This window comes from Ascaphus truei, chromosome 1 (genome assembly GCF_040206685.1).
Source record: "Ascaphus truei isolate aAscTru1 chromosome 1, aAscTru1.hap1, whole genome shotgun sequence".
Classification (NCBI taxonomy): Eukaryota; Metazoa; Chordata; class Amphibia; order Anura; family Ascaphidae; genus Ascaphus; species Ascaphus truei.
Genome location: NC_134483.1, coordinates 104,231,112 through 104,252,038, shown reverse-complemented (window position 1 = coordinate 104,252,038; position 20,927 = coordinate 104,231,112). Strand labels below are relative to the sequence as shown.

At 40.6% G+C, this 20,927-nt stretch overlaps 1 protein-coding gene across 1 annotated transcript; it reads right to left on the bottom strand.

The window, feature by feature from the left end:
* Positions 1-2,011: 2,011 nt before the first annotated feature.
* Positions 2,012-20,578, bottom strand: LOC142482220 (uncharacterized). The gene is made up of 5 exons (XM_075583052.1): positions 20,376-20,578; positions 18,754-18,814; positions 15,432-15,450; positions 3,696-3,773; positions 2,012-3,330 (listed from the first exon to the last, which is right to left on the bottom strand). Exons 1-5 carry the CDS (start codon positions 20,576-20,578, stop codon positions 2,231-2,233), a joined length of 1,461 nt encoding a protein of 486 aa, XP_075439167.1. The 3' UTR covers positions 2,012-2,230.
* Positions 20,579-20,927: the final 349 nt, after the last annotated feature.

Here is a 20,927-nt window from a genome sequence, read left to right as displayed (position 1 = left end):
TATATTGTATTCGGCAACAATTTCTTTGTGATCGCTACATGTTATGCAGTCTGCAATGTTACGCTGTATCCACGCATTGAAAGGGAAAATGGTGGTTAAAAAAAAAAAAAAAAAAAACATTTAAACGCACAGTCAACGCATAACGGTTGTTATATTTACCATTCTTCTAGAATTAACTCTTCGTCTGGCTGCAACTGCTCGCTCCAGAAATGCAAGGCATTTTCATCCACGCTTGACCCACCCGCTGAATCCAGTATGACACACATCTCCTCCATGAAGCGCTCATAGGAATCGCCACTGCTTTCTTCAAACAATTGGTCGGGAGGTAGGTTCATTTCTTCGGGTTCCCATTCCAATGCAATTTCAGCTGAAAGGCTTGGTACATAATCATAGTACTTTTGTTGTTGTACAATGTGGGTTTCAGGAATGGAGGGTGCAGATATTGCAGCAGGTATCGATTCACACGGAACAGTAGTAGCAGATCCATTGCTCTTGGCATTAGGAATAAATATGCCTTTCACAACAATATATGTGCCCTCTTTCAGGGTAAAATGCTTTTCCTTTGCAATCTTCCAGAAACCATAGGTGTGTTCTAGCTTATCCTGCACACGTTCAAAAAAGTCATTAGTTGATAAAGTGAATCTTATTGAGGAATTAAAATTCCGCGCATGCCTACGGTCTTGGTAATAAGGATATTTAGCTCGAATCAAATCATAGATTTGGCGTGTGCTTGCTTTGTGTCCGCGACTGTTCAAAATTGCTTCTGAAACCATGTACTTATAACCTAAGAGGGGATTCATATGGTTAACGAATTCATCAGCCATGTCAGAGTAGCACAAAAGATGTGTGCAGTTCTGTCTTCTTTGCTCATCAAAATGATTCTGCTCAATGGCTAACAAATTCCTGTATTTCGTTTTCAAGGTCAACAAAAGTAACTACTTTTACTCCTTATTTCAAACGCCAATTGGATGTGTCCTTTTAATTGGTTTAACTTTAGTGGTTAGTGATAGGCGAATGTGGGAAAAACATGTATCATTTTTTTATCTCGTTTGTGAAAACATTCCTACACTTTTATTTCAGTAACATTGAGTTTTCTAGAAAAATAACAAAGAGCACTGTGTGAAAATAGTGCTTAGACAGCCATATCAGTAAATACACACACCTGCAAAATGAAATGTTTTTTTCCCACATAAATTTCTGTGTGTATTTGAACTTCTGGTTAACTACCTGTCTGCATGAGTTTAAATACGTGTGTATCTATATATATATAAATATATCTCTCTCATAAAAATATATATATATATATAAAGTGTATATTGTACTATATGTATAGTGTGTGTGTGTGTGTGTGTGTGTGTGTGTGTATATATATATATATGTATATATGTATATATATATATATATATATATATATATAAATATTGTTTTTTTTTTTTTTTTTATTGCAGGAGTACACACAACATATTGATGGCAGTAAGTAGGCCTTGTATGAAACCTATTTAAATGGTGATAAACATGAGTGAATTAAGTAATAAACATTTGTTTGCACCCAATAATGTTAGAGGCTCACACTTAGTATATTTGTCAAACATTAGGCCTGTATTATTAAAATAGTGTGTTTTCACAAGGAAGCATGAAGTGTATGTTTTTTGTAAATACATCTATACCAGTTTAGATAGTACTATATATACACACACACACACACACAGTGTGTGTCTGTGTGTGTGTGTGCATATATCAATACATACTACATATATTTTAGTATAAATTCAGAGATGTTCTTGAAACAAGAACACATAAATGATTAAAGGACAACATTACAATGGCCACCAAAGGTAAGTAATATTTAACACAAAATCCTGCTGTACACGTACAAGAAAGATGTTTGCAGTTAAATAGGTGCTTTTATAATTGCATGAAAATAATATGCACATGCAATGATTACATCAATTAACACACCCAAATGCAATGTTTTGCTGCAAAGTCAATGGCAGCTTCTCTAAACTTAGCAACTGGCTCCTGGTGGACCATTACTGAACAGACGATTAAAACATAAATATTTATAACACTATTCATTAATTAGGAGTGTTAACATTTCCAAATCTTCACGTGTACAAGAACATACTTGAAAGTTTGGAAACAACACAGTCTTCAGCATACATACAATAGTAATTAGATAATCTGAAGTCAACAAAACAAGGCCAAAGACATATTTTCTGAATTATAACATTTATTTTTTTTGTTCCTTTTGCGAGCGAGTAACAGGCCTGCTTGTTGTCTCTTGAATTTTCCTTTTTCTTTTGCCACCAACTTTAGGCACAACAGAGCCACTTTGAGTGGCCTCTGGCACTTCACGGGCAGGGCTTGTGGCCAGTGACTCACCTACAGGGCTTTTGGGCAGTGATTCACCTACAGGGCTTTTGGGCAGTGACTCACCTACAGGGCTTTTGGGTAGTGACTGTTCACCTACAGGGCTTGTGGCCAGTGACTCACCTACAGGGCTTGTGGCCAGTGACTCACCTACAGGGCTTTTGGGCAGTGATTCACCTACAGGGCTTTTGGGCAGCGATTCACCTACAGGGCTTTTGGGCAGCGATTCACCTACAGGGCTTTTGGCCAGTGACTCACCTACAGGGCTTTTGGGTAGTGACTGTTCACGGACAGGGCTTGTGCCCACTGACACATGTGAGCAAGTTGGTAGACACTGCACAAGTGATGGTTGGTCTGTTTCATGTGTGTCTTGTTTTGTTTTTGTCGCCTCCTTTGTAGGTGTCTGCTGCTGAATTTGTACAGATGGCAGCGGTAGGATGTCATCAGGAACCTGCACAGCAATGTCTGCTACTTGACCGGTAACATTTGGGCCTGGTGAATGAATATCAGATGAATGTGGTGAAAACTGACCTGCATGAACAGATCCTGCCTGTGAGGTGTTGAATTGTGGTACATTAGTCATTCTCCAGTAATTAGCTTGTGTTTGCTGAACAACTAATGCTTCGAATGAGGTGTTGATTTTTTGCAACTGTTTAGGCACTTCAATGAAGACTCTGTGGAGATGTGCCAATTGTGAAACTGTTTCTTCCTGCAGTGCAATCATCCTTTCCAGCACTGTCATCAGGTCAGAATGGCGACGATTTTCTGCTTCCACAATTTTTCCCTCAGAAGCTACAATTGCATCATATGTGGTATTTGCTGGACGTTTTGGCGATAAAACAGTTTCAATTGGAACCTCTTCATGGTCACTTGCTTGTATTTGTGTGTCTATGGCGGTGGCGGCGGCATCATCATCATCATCATCATCATCATCATCATCATAATCCTCTTCATCATGTTCTACAAATAAATGTACACATTATTAAATGGCATGTTAATCTCTGCTGTGTTACTATGTAATTCTACTGTGTCAAAAGAAACAACTAACATGTTTCCATACGTTTTATAACCTTACATTAAAAACTACCTTGACTTAAGAATAATGTTTGGACTCAGTATGAAATATGAGTGAATGAAAACTTGCTGTAAACTCACAACTCCTACATGATAGTTACCATCACTAACACAATACATGTTGGCTTATACTTCATTTTCACATACACTAAGTAATCGTATTTAAAGAACATGTGCAAAACAATTAATGAACATGACAACATAACATATAGAAGAGCACATATTATATGGCCACCAACTGATACACTCACCTTCTAGGTGTGTTGAGCTGGCTGACCCAGGTGAAGACACTTGTTCCCTCTCAGGTGACACATGTCCTTCAGGGGCAACTATATATAACAATAACATAAGTTTTACATTTACATGTGTAAATATTGAACAAACAGTTATTGTATGTTCTGTATTTATGAGTACCTAACAGCATCATTTCCTTAACCCAAAATGTGTGTGTGAAAGTGAACATAAATAGTTGTAATAACAATGTACATGCCTGTGTACTTAGAACTTTTGAGTTCCCTAACATAAAACATACTATGTTTCTGCAGTAATGCGTGAGGATAAATAGATAAAATGTGTACATAAAAATCATATGTTGTGTAGTGATATCAGTATCATAATGTACATAACTATCATGAGATGACCATTCACAATGGTTATCATGAAGGTGGTCATATTGCAAAAAGTGTTGTTTTTGGTAGAGGATATGTGTGGTACATTAATATAAGATGTGGCACACCTGAATCTGGCTGTGACTCCACAAGGCAACACATGCTGTGTGTGCTAATGTGTCGTTGATAGTAGTTCAACTATAGATATGAGTGAACTAATGTGTGACGTACGCTTTGATAAGTAATGAGTTGTTGGGGCATTTAGTAGCTAAAGTGAAGCTTTCAAATGAGTGTGATTAACTTCAGTTGTGCTAGTCAGGTTGTAAGAACGGTATTCACTTCCCCAAAAAGCCTAATCAGCCACACCTTTCAATTACTTGAAACAGGTGAAAATGGTGTGAACTAAGTTGACCCTAAAATGAGGCTGTAATTAGTGTGTGTGCTGAACCCCACCCCCTCTGTTGAAGTGTATGCTGTGATGAGATATTAATTGCAGCTGCTTTAACACAATGGTAGATGAGCTAAATAGTCGTGTGCAGTTTTTAAGTTATGAAAACAATGACATAAAATATGATACGTGTGCCTCATTATGCTGTCTGTATATGACTTAAAGCAAAAATTGACCTTTTCATAAACAACTATAGATGTGTTAGTGCAAGTGATGTTTGTAGGCCGTTGCATGCAATATATTTGATGCATGCTTAAAATAGGCAGTAATGTCATGTTTGTCGGAGTACATTAAATAAAATACACAATAATATTATACATATTTATGTTCTGTACCTGTAGCTAGTAATAATTTCTGATTAACATGTGTTACACATGTGTACTACCCTGTTGTTCCCCATCTTCGCCCACCATCAATTGCTTCCACTGCAGCAATGCATTTTGGTAATTCACATGTAAATGAGCACACAATGGCACGTGCTATATTAGTTACTGCTTTTAGTAGGACTACAACATATATGTCTATTTTGAGATATATATATATACAGAATCAGACATATACATATATAGATGCAGGTATGCTTATATTGTGAAGACAGTATAAAAAGCAGTGTAAATATGCAAAATAACTGTAAGCAACGACACGCCTAGTACATTCATATTTCTCACCTGGTGGAAATTGTGAGGGATAAATTCCTATATCACGGTCACCAGGTAAGCCTTCCACGACGACGGGAAGTAATTTTGCCCGAAGCAGCTCCTCCAATGGACTTAATATGAGACGTTGTGGTGTCGGCCCACCTCCAGTGCCAGTAGCATGCACGCGTTGGTGTTGTATTTTCTTTTTCAATTTGGACCTAATATCATCAAATCTCTTGTGACAATTCCGCTTGTCCCTCACATGATTCCCACACGCATTGACACCAATGACTATTGTGTCCCACATTTCTTTTCTGCTTGCTGAACTTGTCCGCCCTTGAAAAACATATAAAATATATGAGGTAAATGAATAATAATAGAAGCACCAGTTTCCTACACTGCTAGCTGTTCCAAGAGATAGCAAACATGCTGTTTTATGTGTAATATGTGAAGCACATGAGCATTCACTACTAAACCTATACATGTAAGCAAGGTTGCATTCATATTGTATGCAGTTATGGCAAATTGACCGCCTGTGTTTAGTTGTCCTTGTAAGGCATGATAAAAAGCTGTGTTTCCAGACTAATTAACATAGAAAGATATTCTGAACCCATATTTGCATATGAACAAAACTCAGATGACCTAGGATCACATGTATTTGAATAATAAATGTAAAGGTACACTTACCTAGTAAATGTCCATATATACTGTCATAGTGCTCCAGAATGCCAGTGACAAGAGCTGTATTTTCCTGGTCATTGAAGCGAGGATTACGTGGCTTCTCCACACGTTTCTTCCGAGCAGGTTTAGGGTCAGAGCTTGGCTGGTGCTGACTGGACTCTCCTTCTTCCAATGGAAGAGCCTCCAAAAGCTGCCCACCAGCAAGCACGCCACCACCGTCCACCCCATCAGCAACTGCGCCACCAGCAGCACTCACAGCACCAGCACTCCCACGCCTAGCACCAGCACTCCCACTCCTAGCACCAGCACTCCCACTCCTAGCACCAGCACTCCCACTCCTAGCACCAGCACTCCCACTCCCAGCAACAACACTCCCACTCCCAGCAACAACACTCCCACTCACAGCAACAGCACTCCCACTCCCAGCAACAGCACTCCCACTCCCAGCAACAGCACTCCCACTCCCAGCAACAACACTCCCACTCCCAGCAACACCACTCGGTGCACCAGCAACATCACTCCCCTGAACAGTACGTTCACTCCGACGCGTACTCGCACGAGTAGCACTCCCACTCCCACCAGCATCACTCTTCCCACGCTTTGCGGGCATACTTCCAGCACTCACAAAAAACAGACAATAAATGTACAGCCAATCACACGAAACACTTCCACATATAAAACAAGACAAAGATGTAAACAAAACAACAATGGACAAAGCTCACCCAATACACAACAAGTCTCTCCGTCAATATGCAAATGTTCAATCAGCCAGCTCTGTGCGTCTCTCTCTCTCTCTCTCTCACTCCCAACAACACAGAGAATGATTAGCAGTACACGTTGCCTTTAAATATGGCGCGCAATCCAAAACATGCTTGTTTCGCCTGATTCAGCAAGATTTGTGATTGGGCAACCTATCAGCACCCCGCCACGCACGCCGATACACCTGTGTGTGATCGGCTAATCATCGTGAGAGTGGGCGGATTTGTTTTCGGGTTGATTTTGAATGTATTCGGCACTTACTGCATACGGAGAGGAAAAATCGCCATTAACATGACTAATCGGTAAGCTTGCCGATTTCACTTAATCGACGCTTACTGCATGAGGCCCATAGTTAGGGTTTTGATCTTTCAAACACAGTTACCAAAAATTAGAAATTGGCAAATATATATTTTTATAGGGCATTTTTATCAATATACACAACTCAAGTTAGAGGGAAATCAATTGAATTAATAAATAACCATTTAACATCTGTATTTTCAAGAAAATTCAGTCCCTAAAGCTACAGTAATACACCTTTGCTTTATGCAGAAGGGCAGAGGAAGCATTACTGTACATCTTGTTTAGTAAGATACACAGAAGGATGCACCAAACTCTGTTAAAGGGTATCTTATATCACACCTGGGACAAATCAAAAAGAACTTGTGTTTTGTATACTAGTTTACCAGGTGTAATATTAAATAGTTTTGAATAAGCGGTAAATAACACTATCATGCCATTAAAATAAGTGGTATTCATCGCTAGTGATGCAATTGTTGAGGTTAAGGTCGATATCACAATGCTATACCATGATGCAATGTACAATACAGGCAGTCCTCGGTTATCCAACACAATGCGTTACTCAAAATGGCGTTGGATAGCGAAACGATGTAAAGCGAAACACGTTTTCCCATAGGAACACTGTTTAAATGAAAGGTTCCGTTCCTGAAGGCATTTTTAATGCTAAAATACACAAAATATTTTATGCAGACAATAAGATATGCAGCACATACATAAATTATATAGAGCATATACTGTATTATATATATAATATAACATAATATATAATATAATAGAAAAATATAATATATTATATAGTATAATATAGTATAATATATATATATATTATATACACATAAACAACTTTGCAAAGCGTCGTAAGAGAGTTGGATAAGCCGTTTTGGCGTTGTATAAATGAACATACTGTAGATATGCATTGCATAGCGTTGGATAAGCAATTCGTTGTAAAGCGAAGCGTTGTAAAACTAGGACTGCCTGTATCATAATAGAATTTATTACAACACCCAATGGTATCAAATGAATTTACACCTTTGGTGCCTTTTCCCCCCATTTCATCAGATCTCTCAGATAACCTGTGGATTACGACTGTATATTGTTTCCTGTTAGTACATATTATTTCTCGTATTGGACTCTTTTAAAGATTTTTTTCATTTCCACACATATCATTTTAAATGTTTGCACAAGTAGATTAAATAGGCCGTTCCACGTTTGCTAAATTAAAATGAGAATTAAACTGGAAGAATTAAAAGTTTGCACATCATGTTGTGTTAAATTGACATCATTTGCATTGTGTAGTTATATGTGAAAATTAAAATAAATGTTCAATAAAAATACCTTAAACTCAGGAGATGTTTATATTTTTTCAGATGTTCTTGCACTAGTCACAAGTCCGTAACCTCGCGCTTTGTTTGCGAAATTGCGCAATGTTGTTACCGGTGGCTCTACTTGTTTAGAAGGAGTTGCCGTAAATTGAGTATTTAACATTGCAGCAACAGTAAGGTGATATCATGCAACAACATCTACTATATCTATAACTTATTCTTTTAAAATATAAATGAAATATACTATAATTTGCTAATGCTACCATTATCAGTTGCTATTTGCTAAAATTGATTGTTTTACTTTTTATTGTTTATAATAAAGATTAAGAAATATTGCAACATCAGTTGGATAGATGTTTAAATTCATGATTGATTTCTTATTGGCTAGGAGGCATATAAACTCTAACGCACAAAGCAGAGAAATAGCGCCCATTGGGAAAATCATCTATTATTTCTTAGCTGTGGCTAAACACTTTTTAGTATTTTCAAAAGCTTGCAGAAAATTCTGTTTGTATTGAACTGAGGTTAAGAAAGGAGCAATGCCCTCACTAGTTTATCCTCAAATAGGTGCCAAAGGCATCATAACAAACCCAGCATTCAACTAATAAACAAACTATTTGGTTTACGTGTTTTCCAGTGGTTTGGCTCTAGGTAGTAAGGTATTTTTTTTTTTTCATTTGAAACTATACATTAAAATGAAACTGAACAAAAAATCTATGTGCAATCAGCCCTGCATTGAAGAATTAAATTCTCTGAACTTTTAACACTATTTTCTATTATCACTTCTACCTTTATCTTTTCCTTCCAAGCCTTTAATCTTCCCTTTAAACCATGGTTTTATTGGGCTGTAAGTGCCTTACTGTTTATCACCACTTAGTAAATATTACCCATAGTTGTTTAATTGCATTTATGTCAAACTATGCAACTTTATTTCTTTAGACTTTTTCTAATACACTGGCGACACACTTTATTGAAGTGTGGCCAGTTCCGCAAGCCGGGAGATTTCCCGTCTTGCAAGTGGCAGCCCCTCGGCGTGCCGCGCGTCTCCGATGCGCGGTCACGCGTCATCGGGTGCCTGCGCCCCCTGAACGCGCGTCCAGGGCTCCCCAAGGGAGCCCTGGTGTCCCGCGATGTGGGGGACGGCGGCAGGGGGTTCCGGGGGACCCGGCGGACCCAGCAGCGGTAGGGAGAGCGCCCCGATCGGAGGGCGCTCTTCCGCTGCTTTGGCGCGCGCCCGGCACCCTCCGGCGCGCGCCAGGATACTGCTGCGGCCGAGAACGGGCAAATGCTCGAATAAACTCGGCCGCAGCAGTACGATGCTCACCAAGAAACTCAGTATTAGAGCACATGTAGGAACTTATGGAAGACACCCAGCCCATACCTACAACCTGGACCTACCGAAATAAAATACATAGGTGAACGGCAAGGAAGGCCAACAAAGGGCAGGAAACACGAATGGGAGCAGGGAAGCTGATTGCCAGTGTATAAGGGCCTGTTTGCCATGTTTTATTTAAAAATGAAGGTTTTTTATTCCGTTCTGAATGGAAGCAAAGCATCCTGATTTCATAAAGCAGCAAGGAGCTTGTGCCATAGTCCTGGGGGGGTTCTTGAATGAGCTCTCCCTCTAGCTCGTACTTAAGGTAAACAGAATTTAATATATGCTGAGCATTTCTGATCTGATGGAAACTTCTTCTTTTAATGTTTCACATGCCGGATACTGTATATTGAGGCATTTTGATATATATTTTAATTGACTAAAATCTACGAGCTATAACAAATTCTAATGAACAATGTAATGTGAAGTCTGTCATTTATATTACTGTACTGTATCAAGTGAAACAGGTGTATTACAGGCGCCAAAATGATAAAGAATATATCACACCAAATGCAGGGCCAAGGTGAGGCTCAGGATAGATGAGTTGTACTTGAAAAAGAAGAAGACAAAAATATAAAACATAGCGTAATACTGTGGATATATAGGACGAACAACATACAAGACTAAAAACTAACAGCTGAGATCAAGGTGAAAATTATTAAAAAATATTTAATGAAACATGTAATCAATTACTATGACAGTGGACATAAGAAAAATAAAAAAATGCACAGAATAATAAAATGACCAATTGGTTAATGGTTAGGACCACCTCACTGCGACACCGGGTGAAATGCCCACTCACCGGACGGAAGATGGTAACAAGCGGTGGCGCAGTGAGGTGGTATCTCATGAGGTATCTCATTCTGACCAGGGAGTCAGTTTTAGTATTTAGGCAGCCCCTGCAAAGAGTCCAATCTACTTTGCAAGGTTTTTACTCTGTATTTACATAGAGTGTACCTATTATCTAGTTAGCGCTCACCTGCTCTGTGTTTCCAACTGTACTGTATCAAGTTTTAGTTTTATAGTGGGGGATAAAGGAAGGGGACAAACGCTCTTACAACAGTCTAACATGGGGTGATACGGTGCTAGGAGAAAATAGCATAGAGATCAATAACTTAATAGAACAAGAAAAGAAGAGCCCTTATGAACAGCACTCAATATCGATGTATATGATTAATTTAAAATCTAACCTTTATTAGGTATTAAAATAAAATAATGAGTGACACAAAACACAACATACTGTAGAAAAATTACATGTGTAGGTAGCTGATATGTGCATAATAGAGCTAAACTCATAGGAGCAAGCACTCATAAAGGTAATACATATATTTCTATTTTTTTATAGAGCAGTAACAAACTCAGCTGATAGTTATATGAGTGCAATAACTCATTAGTTGATTATATAGACACAGAGTATTGTCTTTGTCAAATCCTCAAGTACCCTCCCAGATCATAAACTGCTCTGCCAAAAAGGCTAATATCAGCTAACACTAACGCTCCTTCACCAATTCATCGATGTACTCAACGCAAATGCCCACAATCTCAAATTGGCTTACTAATATTATAGAGGAGAGATTAATATCCTGGATCTTACCATCAAGAAAAACAGTAAAGGCTATATAGAGACCACTATATTTAGAAAGCCATCTTCAACAAATACTCTGTTGAGGGCTGAAAGCCAACATCCATCCCACATGGTTAGAAACATCCCGACAGGACACTTCCTACGACTGAAGTGAAATAGTTCCACACATAATGAGTTCCAAGAAAAAGCTAGGGATATGAAAACTCGTTTTCAAACACGTGGATATAGCAACGTCAATAAAAAGGCATACCACCAAGACCGCTCTGCACCAAGATCTCAGCTACTCATAAATAACACGTACAAAAAGATGGAGAATAATAACATATACTTTGTTGGTACTTACAATAATCAGTGGACATCAATTCGCAATATTTTTAATAAATTGTGGTATCTTCTGTTAGAGGACAGGGACTTGAGTAACATTCTGAAGAAAACTCCAAACATGGTGCGCCGGAGATCGAAACATCTTCGCGACCGTTTGGTACACAGCCATTTCCAAATTACACCGGTTAGGACGTGGCTGGGTGAGAAACCAAACTGTTATTTTACATGTGCCGATGCAAGGCCTGTTCCTCGAGCAGAACCACAAAAAACTTTGTCAACTCAAGTCAAACACATGTTTTTGCCATACGAGATTTTATAAATTGCCTTACAAAAGGATTCATCTATCTAGTAGATTGTAAGTGCAGAAAACTGTACGTCGGAAAGACCCATTGCCAATTCAAAGTAAGAGTACTTGAGCACATCGGCTCAATAAGGAACTCACTAGATACACCAGTGGCATGCCACGTGATAACAGCACATAAAGGTGACTGCGATGTGTTACACTTCACAGGAATCGAACATGTACCCTTAGGGCCTAGGAAAGGAAACTGGGATCAATTGTTACTGCATGAGACCAGATGGATCCACAAGTTACAAACTTTGAGCCCTTTGGGTCACAATGAAGGTTTTATTTTTTCAACTTTTTGTTATATAATATACAATTTACCATTCATACCTGTTGCATCTGTCATTTTGCATTATTCTTATGTATGACTTATTGGTCAAGCATTATTTGTGGATCCAGGTGTATAGCCATAAAACTATTATTGTCCGTATTGTCTACTAGAGGCAGGCACATTTAGGGGCATTCATTCCTACATAATAATAAACTATGGTTCCTATGAATATCACATTGTGGTTTTTCTGACTTCTACTGTATCTCTCAATGAGGTTATCAGTCTCATTCAAAATGTTCACTAATTATCTCATATATCACCTTTGCCACCAACCTACACCTCAGTAGTATCACTAAGTTTATTTGTATAACAATATTGACTCGACATAGAGCGAGCATTACCCAATGGAAAATATACTCCAGCTATATTGACCTTTATACACAAATTAGACTACTGCCCCTTGAAGGTATATAAGGCTATGAGAAGAATCAGTGAGAGACTCCTCCCTCCCCTGATGAAGCGTGACAAGTTCACGGGAAATGTGCGCTAGGTTACAGTGACGTCATGACGCTGACGTTCATGCAATAAGAAAACATATGAGCTGGAGGTCTGTGGAGTTACGGGTTGTATGGCAGTGGCTTTTTAGACTTTTTACCTTATAGTATTTGCCTGTTATGGCTCCATTATACCTGGTGTATGGCATATACAGCTCAACCCCATTATAACACGGTCCTCGGGGGTCGCGCTAATTCTTTTTTAAATTGCTGCCACGCGCCCGATTGGAATGAGGGAGGAGGCAGGAGTTATGCACCAGCAACCCCAGCACGTTCCCCCAGAAGCCCCAGCACTTCCCCTAGCCAGCACTTCCCCCAGCAGCCCCACCACGATCCCCCAGCACTTCTCCCACCATGATCCTCCAGCACTTCTCCCACCACGATCCCCCAGCACCTCTCCAATCACGATTCCCCAGCACCTCTCCCACCACGATCCCCCAGCACCTCTCCCACCACGATCCCCCAGCACATCTTCCAGCATGATCCCCCAGCACTTATCCCACCACGATCCCCCAGCACTTCTCCAACCACGATCCCCCAGCACTTCTCTCACCACGATCCCCCAGCACCTTTCCCACCACAATCTCCCAGCACCTCTCCCACCACGATCCCCCAGCAGCCCCAGCCCTTACCTCAACAGCCCCACCACGATCCCCAGGCATAAAGGGAGGAGGCAGAAGTGAGGCGCCTGCAGCCCCAGCACGTTCCCCAGCAGCCCAACACCACCAGGGGTTGGGAGGGGGTGTGTGTATGTGTGTGCGTGTAAAGTTTGTTAAAAAAAATTAATAATAATAATATTTGGGATACACTTCGGGGTCCACGCACACACCGCGTTATTAGCGGATCCGCGTTATAGTGGATCGCGCTATAACAGGGTTGAGCTGTATGTTGTAAATGGTAGACATGGTTTATCACGCTACGGCAGGCAGACATAACAGCCGAGACATATACTGTTACTAATTTCTAACTTAAGCAATCGCTGAGATACGACCAGTTCTGCAGAGTAGAGAAAAGCTGTTTTGTTTGGTGAGGTTATTTCCTGACTGCATCTGTACTTTACACGGATACTCTGTTGCAGCATTGTTCTCTACCTCTAAACCACATATCGCAAATATTGTATCTTATGTGGTATACCAATTAGAGAAGTACTGACAAATAATGTTACTCATAACTGTGTTAATCAGTATCATGACGTGATAGTATCAATCCAGAATAACATACAGTAGAGTCTGATTTAAAGTTACACTGGCTATATGAATGTACAGTGTTTGGTCTTTGATAAGCCACAGCAGTGATCGTGTTTTGTATATCACCTAATACTTGATTATGTACAGTATATATATACTGGGCATCTTGCTTTTTAATATTATTATCTAATCAAGATATGACACCAATATAGAGCTACCATATGCTATACTTACTACTATTTACAGCTCATTTGAGATATGGATATTGATATAGCTGCTGTTAATGGTAAGATCTAGGAAGCTTGCTACTGATATTTATCTACCAGCTGCTAGCTGCTATCCTTCACACAGGCAAGGGCTACTGCATTTTACAGTACACGCTGACAAGGGACGGTTGAGTGACATGTTATATGCTGACAAGGGCTATGCTGAATGTGTACTGCATATTACATGCTGACAAGGGCTAGGCTGAATGTGTACTGCATGTTACATGCTGACAAGGGCTAGGTTGAGTGACACTCACTGTACTTGCATGTTACATGAGGACAATTGCTAGACTGTATGTGTAATGAATGTTACATGCTGACAAGGGCTAGAAAAACTTAGTATTTTATGTACAGTACTACTGTGTGTATTAAATTTACTGCAAAAGAGTATAAACGTCTTAAAACCATGAAACCAGTGAACAATGTGTGGCCCAGGTCTCCTTTGGGCTCCCCTTTAGTTCCCCTCACCTCCGCTCATCTCCGCTGTGAATGGGAGCGCTGCGGGTGCCAACGGGAGCATGCACGTGCCTCCGGTGAGTGTGGGGAGGAAATAGGTGGTGTCTGTGTTCCGGGGAGGCGAGCAGATTGCTAGTGGCTCCCGTTGCAGGGTGCCGCCATTTTCTATGTGGCCGTGCATGCACAGGACAGTTTGCGCATGCGCAGTAAGTTCCGACAGCAGTGGCCATTGCAAGAAGATCGCGCATGCGCAGTATTTGCACGCGAGCGCGGCCATTACGTGCCAGGGCTCCGTGGGGACTACAAGCCCCACAATGCACAGGGGCAGTTAGTCAGGTGCCAGGAACCAGCCAATAGGGCTGCAGCAATCCCCTGCTCCTTGAGATGGGTTCATTTGGTGCACTGTGAGCCACGCCAGTCAGAAGCGGGACCTCTGAGGAGCAGGTAGTGTCCAGGGAGCAGTGCTCCCCTGGACTAGGCCAGATCTTCCCCCTAAGGCCCCAGTTAGGCCCCGACTCACTGTAGCTTTTGGCTGCTATAGGGAAAGCCCATAGTCAGCGACTGCGATGACTGCGACCTGTAGTCAGGAACCAGACCAGTGACGCGTTAAAGACGGTAGGGTGATATTATCCCTGTCGGAATTCACCCCTATGCGGAGGCGGACACCATTGCAGATGACAATGTTGGATCAGAAGGATCCTTCTTGTTATTCTGCAACATCTGTGTGCTGGAGCCCCGTACAGGTACCTAACCAAGTGCACTAACACTCCACGGATAGTGCTACTGTATCTCCAACACTTTGGGAGGCCTTGAGAAAAGGGACCTCAGAGAATTGGTGCCTGGCACCCAATGTACTCTGGGGACACTCACTGTTGGTATCAACCTGTACCTGTGGGGTACAGGATACCAAGATTATTGTGTTCAGTAAAGGTTGTTAGCATATATATATTTGTGCATGTATTATTATTGTTCCTGTGAGGGTTCATCCCGCCAAGGCGGGATCCCTTGCAGGTGGACGCGCTGTCACCATAAGAACCAGATACACCCCAGGCTCCCAGCGGCAGAGGTTCAGGCCTTCTGTGAGCCACAGGTAATGCACCACACACACCGTAGTCGCCATATCTTCCATAGGGTGGGGGGAAGTGAGCTACGACTTTCTTAAACAAAATGTATTTTATATTATATATAAAACAATCCCAGTAGATTTTTAATTGATTATTGAAACAAGTGTTCGTCCCCATAGCCACGGGTGTTCCAGGGAAGACACCTTTTATGCCTTAAAAAAGCATGTATGTTGTTTTTCACAGCTCGGAAAAGAATCGGGGTCATAATGTAATGCCTTTTTTATTTTGTCCATAATATTTCTGCGCAAATTCGAAGGCAGTGCTTTCTTGCCCCTATTGCCATCATAATTAACCACTGTGAAGAAACACTTGTGGGATCTATATTTGTATTCATGCAGTAATAATATCTATGATATTTATGGTCACTGTCACTTTGAATGTAGTTTACCAATTAATTTTTTTTTTTTTTATATGACACTAAGATTATATATTTCAGTCTCATAGGTGCTTTTGGTTTTCTTTCTTTGTCTTTGATACTTGCCTTTACTTTGTGCTGCATCATTGCTGTGTGGGAGAAATGCCAGGTTTGAAAGAAGAACAGTTTCTATGATTGACATTCATAGTTATTAACAATCAGGCCTATTTGAACAGTTGATGTGAACAGCTGTAGTTCTGGAGGAGGGTAATAATCATAATACCGCTCCATCAAATAAATTGTATAGAAGAGATTGGTAACCACAATTATGTGACTTCAATGCCAAAGAGATCGAGAAAACCTGCTGAAGAAGGAACTATTTGATATATTAAATCCAGTTGATGCTAATTTGTCCGCTATTATTTTGATAACAATTGTTCTCTTGATGTATTGGTCGATAAGATTCCGGTTTAAATGGATACTTCCGTAGGGTATGTAATATTCTAATATCACAGCATTCTCTGAAATACTATTTATAGGGGATGAACTATTTTTGATTTGAGTATTTTGAAATATTATTCCGGGAGGACACCTGGTCTCAGGTCCTTACAGCTTTTCAAATTTCATATTGTTTCCATAATTTCCTTTGTTGTTATCTTAGAGTGTATAAATTCCAAATCATCTTGTTTAATCTTTGCTATGTGAAGATTTTTTGAAAACATTTTGTTTATTGTTCTTATCTGTTGTACTTTTGCCGCAGATGAACAAGTAAATGATTCTCGCGCAAATACAGTAGAATTGCTAACTTACTTTCAGCAATTAACACACACTGTACAACTGTAGCAGATGTTATTGCCCATGCTGGTACAGGCCAGGAGGTGAAATAATGTGTTAGCCATGCCCCTTTTACATGCACACTTAATTAAAGTACAATGGTGTCTGCTCTATCTAGTGCATTGTATGTACCATGATAACATGCCAGCGGGAGCAATAACATCTACCACATCTGCAGTTATGTGGAAAATAACAACTGAAAATCACCCATAGTCTTAAAGAACAATTACTACAGATACAGATGAAACTGCCGATTTTGCACCAGATTCTGATAAATTCAAGGAACATGTCGGGGGAAATCCTCAGTATAGTCCATAGATGCTGTAATGGTCATAGGATTAACACAGCGAGGGGGAGGTGAGGATTGGACCTCGTTCCCGCCCCTGTGACACGTCCCGTGACACATTGGGAGACGCCCCTCATGCGTGCACTGCACGCGACCGCCGCAGTACTCCTGACGGCATTGGATCTAGGCTCCGCCCCCCATGCCACGTCCCATGACGCAATTGAAAACGTCACTGTTCCCACTTCACGACTGTGCCGCAATTCAAGGGGCACTCGAGGGGTTAATGCTAACTCCCTTCATTAATCCACAGTTGGGATACACTTCACCCCTGCCTATCAGTACACAGTCTATGTGTCATGGCTCACTGCCTGCAGCCTTCCCATTGGCTCCCTGTGCTTTATTTGCTCAGCAGCCCCTAGGCAAATTGGCTGAGTATAAACCTTGTTTATGTTTCTAGTGCTTGCCACTAGCATCCTGCTGCCCTGCTATTGCCTTTGCAGTCTGCTTTGTTTATCTGTTACCTTTGACTTCAGCTTCTACCCGGACTTCTATCTTCTCTCACCCCTGGACCTCAGCTACGCACAACGATCATTCTGATCTCTCTACTCCTGGACCCCGGCTATTCACAACGACTATCCGACTTCTCCAATTCTAGGCTACGGCGAGAATCACAACTAATCTGACCTCTCCTACCCTGACTCAGCTACACGACTACGACTCTGCAATCCAGATGCTGTTGCGCGGTTGTTGGTCGGTGTACTCTAACATCCCCACCTTAGCCCTGCGGTCCTGTCCTGTATGTGGTGAGCACTCGTTACAAGAGGTCCCTGCATTTGAATAGGACTAACGCTGTGTGAATCCTACTGGACTGTGAGTGCCATTCAAATTCAGGGATCCTCGCTGTGTTAATCCAATGGGCCATTACAGCGTCTATGGTATGCAATGTCACATGTAGTGTAATTCACTTTTGCCTGGGTCTCGCAAATTACATCTAATCTCCTGATGTTTTTTTGACTGCTCACATGTTACTCGCGAGTGCGCTGCCCCCGGGAAAATGGCTTTTAACCATTGGTTTCAATATTCCGCAGAAATGATAGGAGGCACTAGTGTGCTAGCGTGTCTTCGAATCTAAATGCAATGTAAGCCATCCCTTATTCCCATTCATTTCATGCGATACAATATGATATCCCATATATTTAAATGTAACCCACCACTTATTCCACTAAAACTTCAGATAATTACAAAGTATTTGAATTGTTTTTATTAGATTACAGTAAATGACTATGTGAAAATACACATTTTTTCGATCTTCTATCAAATGTATAATCTTCTTCGATCGCATCTTCTTCTGGGTGGCTCTTGGTCACTTTCACCTCTAAAATGAGAATGCTATATATTAATAATCGAGAAGAAATACAGTACTGCAGTGCATGAATTACATTCTGTTTAAATAGAATCTGGTTGAAACGCATATGCGTGTCATTGAATTTCTGCACATGCGCGGCGTACAGTATGTACCGTAAGAATTGTATTAAACGCAGTATGGGTATTGACCAACAAAATAAATGCATGAATTACATAACATTATCTGACAGTATCGCTGGATGTGTTTCTTGCATAAACATGGTGTTTATTCTCATCAGCCTGCCAAAACCTGCAAAACACGAATGAAAACAAGAATTAAACAATGACTACAATAAACAACAAAATAACCTGGCGCCAAATAATGTCCAAAGGTGATAAGTCCTGAGATCTTCAGTGGATAAGCACAAGTGCTTGCAGATCATGGAACGAGAAAAACAGAAAAGGGTCAAAACATAGCGTAAAACTGCTGGGTAACGTCAGCCTACACTAGAGACAAAACAAACACACTCTTAGTGACAGACTATAAAAATAAATTTGATAAAATAATGAACTATGTCAATAAAACAAAGACCACATAACTGACAATGGAGGATAGCTGGTCATCCGGAGTTGAAAAAATCAGAACCCTGCTTCTCCTCTCTGCCCGGCTGCTAGTGCACGCCCACGCACGTGTGCCCGTGGATTAAAAGGTACACGAACCTCACCGCTCGATACCGGGTGATCCTGCAAGTCCTGCAAAGTACTGTAGGCAGTCCAGAGGATGACAAAGTACTGTAGGCAGTCCAGTGGCACCCGCACTACGTGTTTAGTAGAACTAATTCTACTTCCTCAGGGGCTGATAACAGGATACATATGGCTACTCCTATATACTCTTTCCAATTGAAATACAATTAGTGGTTAAAGGAATACATACTACACATAGGGGCCTGTGTATCTACCTGTCACTAAACAAAATACATAGAACATACAATACATAACCCAGCATTACTAAAATTCAGACAATACATATATAGATGAGTGGCATAAGGATACTTAAGCGCCTCATGGGTGTACAGCAAGACAACCCATAAGCAATTAACCCTTGTTCTTCCATTAGAAGATTCATAGAAAGCTGCGGTCAGCAGCCAACCACTAGTGAAATAGATCTAGACATTTGCGTTCATAAATCAGCCCTTAAAAGCCCTTAAGCTGATACCCCTGCTTAATACAAAACCTTATGCTAAAGTTTTTTCCAATACCTGATTGATTAAGCCTTAACTGACCAAAAAGGCCCCCAGTTCAAAATCAATATTCAACCCACTTGGAGAGAGGGTTTTCAATTCATAAATCCAGAAAGCCTCCCGTCTTTTTACATGTTTGAATTTGTCACCCCCTCTCCAATTGGGTGTACATAGTTCAATGGGCTGACATATCAGACCCCTAGGATTCTTATCACGATGCAGCAAGAAATGGTGTGATACACTATGCGTAGTCAGGCCTTTCTTAATGTTATAGGCCACACGGGCATTGAAGTAGATAAATGATAAATTCTGACTTGCATGTAATCACAGAATTCATTTTATAAACTTTTGCTGTCACATTGGATTTAAATTCAGCATTACGTTTACCATACTTGCATGCTATACAGTTCACACAAGGTCTAAAACCATTTTTAGCCACGACATCAGTCTCTTTTCTACCTCCATTACCAAGCGGGCAACTGGGGGCTAGTTTACCCTTCAAGTTATTAGCCCTTTTGAAGATAATTGATTGGTCGTGGTGTCAAGATCTGTGATCATGTTGTGTCCTGCAGTAATATCGGCCAATGCTTGGAAAATATATTTCTAATCCTGGGAGCCATAGCATTTTACTGCGTGACGAAGGAAACCTTCCTCCGAGCTCCTTGCTCATTTTTCCTCTCCCTATACTCCAAGAGTTCATTCCTGTCCATTTTTTGGACTAGGGATAAAGTATCTTCAAGTTCATCTATAGGATATTTCCGTTTTATAAATTTATTTTTGAGTTTGTCCGCCTGTTTGGAATAAGTCTCCAAATTAGAGCAATTCTGCATCATAATATCCTATAGATGAAATATCCTGCCTTGATAAAGTGCTCTGTGTAGCACGAAACATGTTGGTAGGGTAATGCCTTGCCCCCCCCCTTTTTCCATGACTATTAAACCCTTTTATGAATAACGCACTTTCTTCTTTTTAATTCCTCTTTTGGATAAATTCCGGTTGTGCTCTACCATTTCTCTCTTCTATTGTATTCTGGCGACAGCACCATCGTCACAGAGTAGAGCTCTGCTGGAACCTTCCCTGAAGTCGGTGGACACATACATTTGGACATTATTTGGCGCCAGGTTATTTTGTTGTTTGTTCTGATTCTGTCTTCACAGGGCAGTAGTTACTAGGCAGCCTATT

Coding starts and splice junctions, on each gene's coding strand:
- LOC142482220 (XM_075583052.1), bottom strand. CDS start 20,578: ATGATGCAGAATTGCTCTAATTTGGAGACTTATTCCAAACAGGCGGAC. Junction 18,815..20,375: donor AAGGTTTCCTTCGTCACGCA/GTAAAATGCTAT, acceptor CGTGTTTTGCAG/GTTTTGGCAGGCTGATGAGA. Junction 3,331..3,695: donor CAGCTCAACACACCTAGAAG/GTGAGTGTATCA, acceptor ATTTATTTGTAG/AACATGATGAAGAGGATTAT.